Source organism: Egretta garzetta, unplaced genomic scaffold, assembly GCF_000687185.1.
Source record: "Egretta garzetta isolate BGI_Z169 unplaced genomic scaffold, ASM68718v1 scaffold114, whole genome shotgun sequence".
NCBI lineage: Eukaryota > Metazoa > Chordata > Aves > Pelecaniformes > Ardeidae > Egretta > Egretta garzetta.
Genome location: NW_009259317.1, coordinates 764,172 through 779,054, shown reverse-complemented (window position 1 = coordinate 779,054; position 14,883 = coordinate 764,172). Strand labels below are relative to the sequence as shown.

The 14,883-nt window shown below is 38.2% G+C and overlaps 1 protein-coding gene across 1 annotated transcript in view; it reads left to right on the top strand.

The window, feature by feature from the left end:
* The first annotated feature begins 145 nt into the window (after window positions 1–145).
* The window catches only part of TMEM144 (transmembrane protein 144), a 15,345-nt gene continuing 607 nt past the window's right edge, over window positions 146–14,883 (top strand). Inside the window, exons 1-11 of the mRNA XM_009636470.2 lie at window positions 146–320; window positions 3,333–3,529; window positions 4,712–4,834; window positions 5,231–5,330; window positions 5,876–5,956; window positions 7,869–7,950; window positions 9,119–9,192; window positions 10,095–10,213; window positions 11,517–11,636; window positions 12,126–12,223; window positions 14,245–14,298. Of these exons, the coding sequence (XP_009634765.1) occupies window positions 3,391–3,529; window positions 4,712–4,834; window positions 5,231–5,330; window positions 5,876–5,956; window positions 7,869–7,950; window positions 9,119–9,192; window positions 10,095–10,213; window positions 11,517–11,636; window positions 12,126–12,223; window positions 14,245–14,298 (990 nt within the window). The 5' untranslated portion in view covers window positions 146–320; window positions 3,333–3,390. The remainder of the gene's footprint in view (window positions 321–3,332; window positions 3,530–4,711; window positions 4,835–5,230; window positions 5,331–5,875; window positions 5,957–7,868; window positions 7,951–9,118; window positions 9,193–10,094; window positions 10,214–11,516; window positions 11,637–12,125; window positions 12,224–14,244; window positions 14,299–14,883) is intronic.

Genomic DNA, 14,883 nt, shown 5'->3' with positions numbered 1-14,883 from the left:
TCTGCGGGCCGTGTCCCGCCTGCAGCGCGGGCCGGCCCCGCGGAAGCCCGGCCGCGTTGGCCTCAGTAGGAGAAGCAACATCCGCCTTTGTGGAGGGCCCAGCCCCGCGTTTTCCCTTGCCGCGTGATCCCGCCTGCTGCGAATGCTGCCTGCAGAACGTCTTTCCGAAGCGTTCCTCCTAGGGAAGCAGAGAAGCGTTTCTCGGGCAGCTGGTCGGGGGTCGCGGTGTCACCCGAGGACATCGTTCTGAGCCGCCTTGGGAGTGACAGGAGTCTCCTAAAACAAGGATGAAAGTATCCACCCTTAATGGCGAATAGCTGGTAGGAGAAATGGGCGAATAAACAGTCAGTGTGACATGCAGCCTCTAAAAATACCTGGTCAATTAGCACAGGCAGTTTCCTTCTGATCTTGACAACAGCGTGGATCCACCTTGAGATGGCAACTCTCAAGGGCAGGCTTCCCGATTTCATGCCTGCCTGCAGAGATGGTGGCAATGTGTTGCTGTTGCGTTAAGTGAGCGTCATAATTTGTTGTGTCTCTGTGTAAAGAAAGGAAATGGCGGCCTATTTCTGAGGAAACTGAAAATACAGAGCACAACCTTCCAGTGAGGCAAGCCAGTAAAGTTAGTAGGATAAGGGCAGCTTGTGCCAACAGAATTCCATTGTAATTCCTCTGCAGCTTGGGAACCCCGATGTGCCCTTCAGTAAGGGCTACTTGGTGAAAAAAAACCCTTCAATAATAGAAACAATTTCAGTTGTCTCTGCTTCGGTTTTGGTTGCAACCACTGCGTTCTAACATCTCGGCAGCTGCAGCAAGTGCTTCTGGTTTGGCATTTGGAAGCTATAAACCTTTGGAGGCATGTGTGCTGCAAGTCAGTCTGGCAATACCTAGGTTTGTAGAGAAGAGAAGAGGCTTTTAGTGAACTCTCTGAAGTGCAAAGCATGTGCCAGAAGAAGTATAGTCAAATTAATGCTGTATGCCAGTTCATTATTTGCTCTTGGCACTGGATCATACAATCATGGAATAATTCAGCTTGGAAGGGACCTCTGGACGTCATCTAGGTCAACTCCCTGCTTAAAGCAGTGCATCATCGAACTTAGAGCAGTTAGCCCCAGACCTTGTCTGATTGAGCTTTCTCTTGAAGGCATTAAAATGGAGTTGAAAGTTGGGTCTGAGATTTAGCCAGATTTGGAGACAAAGTGCCCCAAACCTTGGAAAGTGACAGAGTTTTAAACAGTCTGAATGAAGCATACTCTTCCCTGGTTGATTGGAAGTTGTGTTTCCTTTCCATTTTTGTTGTTACGATTCTGGTTCTCCAGCTGTGCAACAGTCTTCAATGTGCACAATATAGAGATTTTTGAAAGACAAAAAGCAAGCAGAAAAGTGTATTGCCCTGCAGCACACAGGTTTTTGTCTTAGTAGGTACTGAAATATTTTCAAAATAACATTTCTCTGTACATTAACAAAATCAAAAAGGCTGATAAACCACTTTACATTTGAAAGGTTCTTGGTATTTCACCTGCATAATGACTTACTTATTTAAAGGCTAAAGTACCGACCCCTGCATTCATAGATGTGCAGTGTAATCAGCTTTATATCTATGTCCTTAACAGCACAAAGTTCTTCCTGTGCAAAAGCAAGCTCTTGTGCCTTGCTTGTTCCCTAAATGAGTTAAATTTATTCACTCAGTGAGTCAGGTTTGATGGAATGAAGATAACTGATGTAAGCCTTTGTCTATCTTAATCCACTCATGTGGTGCCACAGTGTTTCTTAGCCTGTGAAGCCAATCACTGAAGAAATCCCAACATTATTATTTGCACTGCTCAGTGTCTACAGGTCCCAGGTAAAACATACTTTATAGAAAGAGCCTTAAATACAGCAAAAACTTCCTGGAAGTGCTTATCCTCTAAGTAGGCAAGAAAGATGAAGAGAAAAGGAGAAAAAGTTAATAAGATAAATGGCAATACCTGTGTCATTGTACCTCCATGATGTGTCTTCTAAATGCCTTCTGTGTTTTTCCTGAGTACTCAAGTTAAAAATATACTGACATCTTTTGAGGAGAAAAATTACAGAAACAGTATTAGTTGTGGGATTGAACTTTTCACCTGCTAATGCAAATAATTAATTTCAGCTGACACTGATGGCTCTGCTGAAACTGTAGATAAAAGCACAACCTCAGCAGATGCAAGCTCTCAGTGTCCTAAGGACTCCAGAGAAAGTAAGACTGGAGGGTAAAATAAAATGAAAGAATGTGCAGCAGCCCAGCTCTTCCTTTTGTGTGGAGACTGTAGCCACAGCACCACTTACAAGACTTGGCAAAATTTCCACCATCCTATTTCAGCTTTTTTCCTCCAGGCAGTAGCTAGTCCACCTACACTGGACAATGTCAAACTGCATTGGGATGTCATCAACAACAGGATTGCATGTGTATCTCGATAAATAAGGCCCTTTATATTCACAGCATATTAAGTATCCTGTTGCCATTTGAAGTTAAATTTCCAAACACTTTTCTTATATGTAGTCTTTTAAGTGTCATGTTAAGATCCTGTATGCAAAGACCATGTTATTGTAGTTGTCCTCAGAGCCACCTTTTCTCTCAAAGTCATAATCAATATCAAAAGTACACATGTGAGTGTAACTTCAAGATGAATCTCCCACTAAAAAAAAAAGGGGGGGGGAGGATTAAAAAAAAATCTTAACCTTTCTTATTATAGCTACGTGGAATGAATGACGAAAGATTGGAGGCAGTTTCTCCTTTTGTTTCCCAAAGAAAAAATTAGCCTTTATTTGTGTTTTATATCAGCTAGAGCAGTCCTTGTGGTTACCTCATGATCCTATGTTGATCCTAACTGTGGCATCTATAGAATCTCTGCCTGCTCCAGGCAGTGGGGCTGCAAATTGCCATAGCTGCTTCTGCCAGTTAAGATTTCATCTAATCCCTGCTTTTTTACACACCCCAGCATGACCCCACTTTAGCTACAGGAATAAGGAATATTGTGATAGAGCATCTCCCTAAGCATCAGGGCTTCCCGTAGGCCTCACAGATTCAAGACCTCTCAATCTTTGAGTGGGTTTCTACATTCACATTACATGTTTTCAGACATGCTTTTCTGTGAAGCTGATTATGAAACGGACAATAGTGACTTTTTGTCCATTTGTTCTCAAGTTACTTCATTCACATTTTATGACAGCTTTTCATGGGATTCTGCAGTATACTCTGCAGTTCTTTCCAGCTTTTGAGATTGATAAGTAGGGCCTTTAAGTTTCAGATTTCTGAACTAGATTGGTATTATTTAATATTCCATGTGTTTAATTCCACTTTCTGTTTTCAGAATCTGTCAGGACCTGCAGCAAAACAACCCCTCAAAAAGACGCACCTTCAGAACAAAGATGAACACCAGGAAAACTTACAGTACCTTTAACATCAGCAATGGAACAGATCTAGCTATTGGCTTTACCTCTTCCACAGTAGCTGTCCTTCTCTTTGGGACAAACTTTGTGCCTGTTAAGAAATTTGATACTGGTGACGGTAAACTTATATTCTTTTGTTGGTTTTGGTATTTTTGCTAATAGCAATAATATCCTAGCAGCAAATATGAGAGTTTCTATAGCTAGAGAGATAAATATCATCACAGCCTTAATCCATAGAGCATGTTTTAATTTTCTTTGCTATTGTTAGGGTATAAAGCAATAATATGTTGGTTCAGAATGTGTCAGATCTTTAGAAGAGCCTTTTTACCTGTTGTTGTGCACTTTAACAGTGATGATGTGCATTTTGTGAGCATTTCACAATGGAAAGTGAAATGTCCTTTCTTCTACCCTTGTGGGGATTCTCAAATACATACAGTGTTATTTATACTGTAAAAGTTGTTGGACTTCAGCATTTTGACTTTCAATTGTGGATCTAACATAAAAGAAATCAAAAATTGAAATTTTAATACCTTTATCTGATGACTCAGTAAAAGGAAACTATTGCTTCTATTTCCTACTTGGAATTTTATCACTTTATTGTACTACGTTCATGTTGTATTTGCATGTTTAGTCAATTCCCAGATCCCTAGGTGAATAAATCTGCTGTTATGTTACTGCAATAATAGTATCTGCATTACAAGCTGGATATAACCTCTTTCTTCTGTGTGCCAAATATGGCCCTAACAAGACAAGGCTAGATTTTAAAGCAAAACTCTTAGCTCAGCTGGCATAAAGTTAACTGGTCTGCTTAGCTGACCCTTAGAGAATCTACAAAGGTAGAACAGATCTCTCCAAAGTTTTTATCATCCTCAATGTCCTGCATTAGTGGAAAAGCCTGAGCTCTGAGCTGTGAAAGAGTTTCGTCCTGTGCAGTCATCTATGTTAGCTGCTACTTGGGTGGTTGGGGAGGTTTGCAGTAATTGAATATCCTCTTTGTCAGAAGCCTGTCAAAATTTTCATCTGTTTGAGAATCAGAGCTTGTGTAAACTTGGTCCAGCAAAGTGTCTTTTGCAGCTGTGTATAAAGGATGCATAGGAAGGAAAAGGTTGACAGAATTGGAACACCCCACCCTAAAATACATCTTTTGAATGTATTCTAACATGGTTCCCTGAAACTCACAAAGAGGGTGGCTGCCTTTCAGTTTTTTCTGTACTATTTTATCTACAACATAGTATGTTAAGGGATTCACACGTGCAGTATTCTACAAGTTCTCTGTTGTGTGCATTTGATTTTTCCATAGGCATGTTCTTCCAGTGGATTCTCTGTGCCTCCATATGGATAGTTTCTTTGGTGGTCAATTTAATCCAGAATTGTCGCCAGTTTTGGCCTCTGGCTATGGTTGGAGGTTTCGTGTGGGCTACAGGTAAGGATAAAGAGATTCTAGTTCTTGAAACACAAAGTAATCCTAACTGTTCATAAAAAAAAAAAAAAAAAAGTGATAAAAACTTTTCCATATATAAGGTAGTAGTTATTTAGCTTTTTAAAGTCTCGATACTAATAGAGCTGTGCCCTTATAGCAAATGTTATTTTATTATTCTTATTTTATAAGCAGCAAATTCACACCGAAAATTACTTTAAAAATACTATGGAGGAATTGTTTGTGTTTAATGGATTTATTTTTAAAAAACACTGTTTTCTACCACCTTGTAGTTGCCTAAATTTCTTTGCCTTCTGAACAGTTACAGAATCTAAAGCAAAAAAATATATAAGATCACAGTCTAGTTTTTAACTGATTTTAATTTTGGGTTTTGTATTTTAGGCAATGTTACAGTTGTCCCTATTGTTAAAACTATTGGCTTAGCTCTTGGTCTTTTGATATGGGCTTCTTTTAATTTGCTGACAGGCTGGGCAAGTTCAAGGTGAGTACGTTTAAGTCTTAAGTCATGCATAATTACTGTTGCCAGTTCTTCATTAATAACTGCAGTGGAAACACTATCACCAATAAAAAGGATTTATCATATATGTAAGATCTTTTTCCCTCTCAGTGGAAAGTACTCAGGTTAATTATTTTATCTTTTTGTGTTTCCTCTGTCTCAATAGGAAGAAGAATGCCCAGCAATGTTCATTAACATAATTGAGTGAATAAATAATGTCTTTGTAAATGTAAAACCAGTATGATGTTTGTATTTTTTCTTCTACAGCATGGGCTGATAAAATAATTTAAATTAACTTCAATTTTTAAATACCTAGATTAAAAAAAAATCAATATAAATTAAATCAGTTTAAAGATCATTTTTGTAAAGTAGATGTAGCTCCTTGCAAGGCAACTGAAGCACCAATCCAATACTGCAAATGTAAACCTAAGCAGAGTTATTTACGTGAGTAAAGATTTCCAAGACTGGGTTATAATTTAACTATTTGTATACAGTCAGTGCAACTAAGTGAAACTGGTTAAATATTCCAGGTTTGGTTGGTTCGGAATTGACCCAGAAGAGGTATCAAGACCAATCTTAAATTACATTGGAGCTGGACTTTCACTATTAAGGTAAAAATTTATTCTTATAATAAATTTCTGTAATGTAAAATGTATGTTTAATAACCACAGAGACAATTTAACTAAAGGGAAAATGTATTGAAGTATTTTTACAAATGGATTTACTGCAGGATTCATGAGCTATCCATACCAAGCTGGTCAGTGTTGCATTTCAAAATAGAAACATACGTGATATCCAGTACAGTGGTGAAATGGTTACTCGTAAACACAGAAATATATTTTTATGCTTGTAGGCATGTTCAAGGCAAAGCAGTGATGCACAGATTGTCTCCCTAGCTAGGTTATTCAAATGGTTCACTCTCCCCAGATTTTGTGAAAGACAAAAACCTGACTGGAAGAATCTTGAAGAGAAAACGTCTTGTGATATTTCTGATCTGACTTCACTCAGGGGTACAAATCCTTCCTATTAACTGTAGAATGTGGCACAGGACCCCTTCCCAGATCCTTTGGGGTCCATGAAAAGCCAGAGGCTTTGCATTATGTCTTGTCCTTAATAGCTCTCTGTCTTGTAACTCTAACACCACACTTACACCAACTCCCAAACAGTGGCTTTCTTTGGGGTCTTCAGAAAGACTTCTACTCTTATTTTTTGTTTACTTGTTTATGAGTGCACAGTTTGGTCCAAACACAGAGGTCTTTAGCTACATAGGAGTGTTCTTGCGTTCCCACTGGGTGGCCAGGAAGGTCCTTCTAGGAACATAACAGTGGCCCTAAATCCCAGGGGCAGTAGGTTTGCCAGAAGAGTGCTAAACAGCAGATGCACGTAATGCCTTTAGGACAGAAGGGTGTTAAGAACATGGAGATGATAGAGCCATTCTTGATTGCTAGGAGAGAGCTGCTGCCTTAGATTCATGAATTTTGCTTCCACTTTTCTGCTTTCCTGAGATTCTGCAGCTTTTTACCCACTGCTCTTACATGTAGCACATGATTTTGAGGTACTCATGAATAGTAGCAGTGCTGCCTGGTTAATTCATTCAGCTCACCACCTGCTTCCTGCTGGTTTCTGAGATGTCACAGAGAAGTGATCAACAGGGAAAAAGATCCTGACCAAACATGTTTTCCTGGCAAGCTGCACAAAGCCTGTGTATGTCGCTCTGCAGAGCTCAGAAGCATGTATTTAATTTTAGTCTCCTGTGTGGAACCTGTGCATGTTTGCCTAGTCTCTCTGGAGGAAGCTGCCATCCTTTTATATCTATCCTTATTCCTTCGGCAGGAGGTGAATCATTCTTCAGTTTTACAGCTATGAGAAGGAACTCCTAAATCATTGAAATATCTTGCATTAAAATAAAAAACAGATCCTGCCAGTTCTGATTACATGTATTTACCTGATTTACTGGAGCTGGGGGTACAAATAGTAATGTTATCCTTTCTTCTTTATTTTATTCACTTAATGCACTGGAGCACCACTGAGCAATACCCTTCTCCCACATATGTGTGAGGCCCTGTAGGAGCAGTATTCCTTCACTCACTTATGATAGAAGACTAAAACCTAACATTTTTCCTTGAGCACAGAGCCAATTCTGTGCAGGTTTAAGTTGTTCCATACAGAATTTTCATACAGATGTTCCATTGTATGTGTGGTTTAGTACAAACGGGCACTGTGAACTAAAGCAACTGTTGTAGCGTGCGGTTGTAACTACACACGGTAAAAACGAGACATTTCAATCCCACTACATAGAAGAGAGATCTATAAAGCGATACAAAGACTAATTTATTTACTTGCTTTCACTTAAGTTGTTTGTTAGGACTATTAAAAGCACTTGCATTTTTTAAATATATTGAAGTGACTCTAGGGCAATAATGAAAATAATGTGCCTCCAAATACAACTTTTGTCTCTGGATGCTAAACGTAATGTCCTTCTGAGCTGACATGGTATTTATTGGTGTATTTTTCTCTTCTGAGTGCTGTCATATTTCTTTTTATAAAAACTGAAGTCCAGAGTTCTTCAGCTTCATTAGAAAGTACACCTTTACTGAGAGAAAGTGTAAGTACTCTATAGTTGTTATTTTACAGCAGTGAAAGTACATATCCATTTAAAAACAAAAAATTTGCTTAATGTTAACTGGATTTGCTAGGATGTGTGGTAGACTACATAAAACTGCATTAATATGCGTCTATTGTATTTAATTTGTGGATCTTGTATATCCAGTTGAATGTGAGCAACAGAAAAGGTTTTTCCAAGTGTTCTTTCTCTGTCGTCAGCTTTAAACAACTTAGAAGTCCTTTTTCATTATGACAGAGGTTATATAAAAGAGTGTATTACTTTTCCTATCTGAGAAGAAGCAGCAATTTGAATTAAAACCTAGCTGTAAAACTGGGAGGGTGCGTAGATGAAAGGCAACGGGGTGTATAGCTCTTATCCACCCAATTTTTGCCACATTACAGAGCCAGGAGACTGTGAAGAGCCGCTGATACTCAGCATCAGCTGCGGCACAGGTTTGCGGCCAAGGCGGGGTGCCAGATTGGCTGTGCTCCTTTGGGGGCCCGAAGTATGCAACAAAAGCTGGGGAACACTAGGCTCCAATTACCATTGTACCTCACTCTTGTAGGTCAGTGATGCATCAAAGCTCAGTTGGTACCTGAACAGAGAGCCCCTGATAGTTTTCTACCTGTGCTCAGTGCTCACTGGAGGTTCCAGTCTACCAGAGCAAATCACAGAAGACACTCTGGTTGCAGGATTAGAATAAAGGAATGTTGCAATTTCTTTATGCTGCAGACAGGATTGTTAATTTCCCTGTTTGCAAATAGTCCTAATGTTCTGATAGTAACACCAGAGATATTAACAGAAGGGAAGAACACATAATAAATAAAATCTATAAATTAAATCGTTCATCAAATTTAAGGGAGGACAAGTTTTGAAAGTCAGATCTACTTGCATGCAGATTTTAAAAAAATGCTAGTGAGCACTCTATTGTATAGTAAACCCCAAATCCATATCAAAACTCATAAATTTTGAGGTAGGTAGATTCCATTATTATTTTGCTATTTAAAAATATATATTTCTCCTTTCTTCAGAGTATTTCTGTAAATTCCTATTGTTTCTCCTCCATTGTAATTTTATTTTCTTAGACCAAAACTGTTCTGTTTAATACAATGTTTGAGATTTAAAAACAAATAAACAAACCTGAGTGAAAACTATTGGGGTTTTGCAGCCTATTAATGTTTCTGAAGATACCTCTGATGACTCATGGGTGAACAGACTTTCTCCAGCAAAAAAAAGACTCATGTAAGTTATTAACAGTTTGATTACTGGTGCAGGCCAAGTAGCCAGAGAAAGCAGTTGAATACAGAGGAAGAGCTGAATTAGTGTCCTATGATTTTCCTAGCACAGTTATGCGCTAACAGTTTGTAAAGTACAAGTCTAGTGTGCACATGTATATATGAATAGCTGCTCGATCTCTTAGATATTTTTTTTCCTTAGCACTGTTAAGTGTGCCTTACCTTGTCAAGTAAGTATTAGTTACTACTACAAAGTACATCATCTGCTAAGTAAATAGCAATAGCAACTGATTACAGAGCTGTTTTTTATTGCCTGGTTGATCAGCACTCCAGCACAGAAGGAGCTTATGCTAATAACATGCTTCCAGGTGTGGTTTCCAAGTGAACACATCTGGAGAAGGCATGGCAGTATGGTACGGAGAGAGCAGAAGTGCTCCAAAGTGGGAGCAGCAGCTAGCAAGAGGCCAGCATGGGGAGTGCAGACAGCCAAGACCACAACGATCTGGAGGTGGAGAAGGGGACCATGGAGGCAATGAACCTGGGAATAGTTATAAAGAACAGTGAAGCTGACAGTGGGACCATGTTAACTATTTTTGCTGCTTTTCTCCTAGCTCTGCTTTTAGGAAATCCTACTTAGTTGATTTCTCTTGTCATTAATCTAGACTGCAGGCTCTGGGACAGGAATTGTCTCCGTTACTTGGCCACAAAGTATAGGAAAACGAAGTTACTGTGTTGAATCATTTCTACACTAGAAAATAAAAATGTGCTAAAATGTGTTATTTTTATAGCGTTACTAGCAATTTTTGTGTGACACAGTCTTTAACTGCAATACTGGACTTGTCGTAAGTGTATTGTCTGCTTTCCTAGTTAACGCCAGGCTATTTTCTCTGATTTTTGCTCTTTTTAAAGAGGGTGTAGCCTGGCTGTAGTGGCTGGAATACTCTACGGTTCCAGTTTTGTACCAGTACTTTACATCAAGGACCATGGAAGAAGAAATGAAACTATATACGCAGGAGCAAGTCAATATGGTAAAGGCTAATAGGTCACTTTTACTTTATTTCATCATTATATTTTGGTCTCCTGCTTTTGTAAAGGCATAGAGTGAAATTTTTGACACTCCTGGAAATATACCATGACATCTTACCATAGTTCTGCACTATGTTAGATGTTGTAATCATAGTACTAGTACTCCCTTTTTCTCAGAGGTGAATTGCACCATTAAAATAACAGTGAGAAACAGCCCAGAGGATACTGTACTTAACTCATAGTATTTAATGCCTTCTGAAACATAGCTAGCATTCTCAAAATACAAAGCTCATATGCCTGGAACATGAGGTAAACAAGAGCACAAGCTGTACCAATTGACTGATAGGACACCAATAAAGGAAGAGGAAAAGCTTGATCATAATTGATGAGCAGAAGAGATAAATAACAACGTAAGTAATTAAAACCTTGTCGTTTTGAAATGGAAACCTTTTAACATAAGCCTAACTGCCACTTCCAAACAACATTTCCCCAGAAACATTTTCCTTAAGATTTAGTGTATAGTCTATCAGGTAATACCAGCAGCAGTTTAAGAGCAGCATATTGCTGAGACGGCATAACGTTGCCATTAAGAAATTGTTTGTTATGTCACATATGATTTCTCTTGAATACTGCAACTTCCATATTTCCCAGCTAGACGAAACAGATCTCACCATTGCTGTAGCTGTCTTTTCTATTGAGGATTTACAACTCCAAGGAAATAGAGATCACCTTGCTACATGCTTTTGCTTTACCATATTGTAAATATTCTCTTTAGCAAATACCAAGTCCATGAAGGATTTATTATTGTTCATTGGTATAGTGATCAAAATTGTGACATGTTCTTCAAGATTAAGAAAAAAAAAAAGAGCAAAACTGTGCCATGTTTGGCTTACATAGTACATGGTCTTATCTTGCCCTTACAGAAAAGAAACAGGAGTACAAATGCAGATGGCCAGGAGAGGATCTCCTTTTTAGCCTCACCTGAAGGTCTTGTTAAGTTTTTAATAAATTAATTCAGTAGTTTGACTGATAGCGTTCTGGAAATAACAACTCGTAAAAATGCATAAAAGCTTGTGATAAAAATCCTAGGGTCAACGCAGCAGATAATTCATGTTTAATATATGTGTGATTGACCAAATCCATCCACAGTTAGGCTCGCAGATATACTCATCACAATCGAATTTGAGTTGTTGGCAGTAGCACCTTATGTGTTTTTGTCTATGTGAATGCTATCAGTAAAATAAATATAGTTAAAATTTATAACTGGTGCTTTAAATTAATAGAATTTTGTGATTTCTCTTTCAGATTTAGATTACGTTTTTGCACACTTCAGTGGAATATTTCTTACAAGCACCGTCTACTTTTTGATCTACTGTGTAGTCAGGAAAAATAAACCTAATGTTTATCCCCAAGCCATATTGCCAGGTATGACTGCTTTTTAAATCAGCAGTTAATTTCAGTTACTGTTTCTTGACTGTTTTGAAGTGATTAGTTCAAGCTAAGTGTTGGAATTGCAGTTTGTCTTTCAGGTCTCTTCACATGCCTTTTTGTCTCTTTTGAATATCGCTCCTATTAGGTTAATTAATTAAGGTTAGGAAACAATGATAAATTTTGTTCTAATCTGGAATTAGAACAAAATGATATTGCATACATCGGATTTTCAAAACCTGAGTGCCAGAGCGAAGAGCACACTGCCCAGAAATTTGCGAATTTTAATTAATTTGCTACTTCAGTTGGAGTAGCTGATTTAATCCCTTGAGGTTTGGTTTAGATTATCAGAGCCAGCTTGTTAAAGTCATTAACATACTAAAATACATACATACAGTTTCTGTATTATGCTATGAATATAAATGTTCCACAAATTGCTGTCCATACCTTGCTGTCCATGTTTTTGATTGCGATTTATTTTTCTAGGGTTTGTGTCTGGTGTGCTTTGGGCAATAGCCAATTGCTGTTGGTTCATAGCCAATCACTATCTCAGTGCTGTGGTCAGCTTTCCAATAATTACTGCAGTAAGTATATGAAAAATAGAATCTATGACTAGAATTAAAAGTGAAGGGTTTCCTTCCCCCCTCCATTTCTGGAATTAAGTCGAAATTATAATGTCTGGAGCATTTTAATCAAGAGTATGCATTGACTTTTCTTCTGCTTGTCTGTGCTAGCCTTTGTTTTTTAGGAACATACATGATTGCGACAAGCACCATCTTGGTGAATGCCAAGCATAAAAAACCAGAGAAATTGAAAGTGTGAGTCTTTAGCTTATGTAAAAGCCAAAGCTCTGTAAACAAAACTATATCAATATTAAATAGTAAATTAAAGTGATTAAAAGTAGAAACATTTTATGCTTTCATCCCAGCAAGTACATTTTGTTCTGGATGTTTTCACTTGTGATTTTCATTTCTCTAGCAGTCATTTTGCTTAGTTAAGTCAGGTATTTTTTTTTCTTTTTACAGTTCTTGAATGCGCAGAACAGATTATGCATTGCTGAAAATAATGTTCTTATGCAAATGAGGGAAAAATAGGTTGGCACGTTTTGTTTGGTTTATTCCTGTTTATGATACTGTACCTTTAAAGCACTGTTAATTTCCAGAAGCTGCATAAATTCCATCAGTAGGCAAAAATAAACTTTGCCTTTACTCTCTTGCCAGTCTACTAGATAGTGCTGCAAAGGCGGATAACTTCTGGCAAATGAGAGTTCATAAATATCAAAAACAAAGTTTTGCTGAACAGCTGCATTTTGGAAGCAAACTAATGAAACAACGTTAATAGGGATTAAGCTTTGCCTCAAGATGCGGTAAATCAGAATAAACCCAGCAGTATGCAATGAAAAAAAAGACTTGGGATCATTCTAATTAGAAATTGAAGGATTAATGGAAAGCAGCTTTAGTAACTCAGTTATCAGTATGCCTAAAGGGCAAGGATATAAAATGATGAAATGAAAAGTTTAAGGACAGCACTGATGAGAAACTGCCTATCTGGACCACAGGTTCGCAACTGCTGCTTTACTTCATCCTAGAGAGAATTTCAGACAGCCATTCATGACATCCCTTTAACAATTTGTTTCATTTTTAAAGTGCATTCCTTTTGCCGTGTACGTTATCTAGAAAGTGAAATAACACCTTAGCTATTATTCAAATAATAGTTGGCAATTTTGCTAGGAAACAGCACCCACAAATACATTCAGCATGAGACACTTTCCTGCTGGCCTAAATCTGTGTCCTATCAGCAGTACTGAAGAAAGAGAGAGGAAGATCACTGTCCAAACATCTGTCAAGTGTTTCTGAGAGCAGCTCTAATGGGAAGCATTAACAGAGCCAGTTTTCGCTTCATATTCAGATAATATTTTCTCATCAGTCATGAGAATTCAGATCCTTGCTCCCACAGGGGAAAAACTATATTACCAGGAGTGCCTGGAAATTATTGTTGTGTATCACTGCTTGCTGTTAGCTAGGAAATCTGTATGACAACATCACAGATAATCAGTGGTTTTCCTGACCTGTCTATCTGTCTGGCTTTGTGCTTTGTCCAGATACCTGCTGTACAGGAAATACATTTATGTTCCTGTCTCTTGATACCATACTGAGCGATAAAATCAAACTTTGTCCAACTAGTTAGTCGTGCTAATAAAGGAAATGTTAGGAACACCCATGGTAGTTGCCAATAAGCCTGAATAGTCCTCTGAAATGGGGTAACACTGTGGACTGTAGTTTGGACTGAAGTGAGGCCTATTGTTTGGAGCCCACTAAAAGAACATATAACAGCCAGTGCAGACTCCACAGAGTAATTTAGAAATAAATTATGCCTTCTCTGAAAAAAAGCCTATTGCCTCTTTAGCCCTTCTTGAAAATTTTATTGTCTTACTTCATAAAGATTTCAGTGATGTTTATGCTTTTGCTGTGAGTGCTGTAATTATACAGAATGGAAAGGCCTAAATTTGTTACCCAGACAAAACTCAACCACCCTGAGAATGGTAATGAGAAGGGGGCACATTTTAATGAAATGCTGTAACATACAAATGGATCTTATTCTTTAGGGTCCTGGCCTTGTTGCTGCAATGTGGGGAGTCCTCGTATTTAAAGAAATCAAGGTAATCTTATTAGGTCTCTTACCTACTCTCTCTCACTTGTCTCTAGCTCTAGGAACAGCATGACTTGGTGTACAGCTGTATTCTTAGATTTCTTCTCCTTACAAGTATTGCATTATGAAGCTGTAAATCACATCATGCAATACTAAGTTTTCCAAGAAATATGAAGAACTGTGAACAGTTTTTACAGGAATGAAGATTTGAATTCCGTAATTGTATGAGCAGCAGTGGGAGTAAATGAAGACTGTAGCAGGGCCAGGAGGCAGGATGCCAAGCACAGCCTAAAAAAAAGTCTTTATTTGAGCCAGTTCTTTCAGTGGGGGCAGGGGAATGAGCAGTTGTCCTAATAATCACGTAGATTAGACTTTCAGGGTCAGATTCACCGGAGGACCAAAAATTGAGACAGAGATTAGTTGCCCTTGCTAATTACAGTATAATGTAGAGATTCCTAAATTGATATGGCAGTGATTGCCTAGAACAGGCTAATTTAGTTTATTGGATGTTAACATATGTGGCAGAAATTCTTTTTCTAGTGGAATTTGAAGCCGTGAACACTAGCAGTGTAATCCTCAGGTTCTCTTAGTTAAT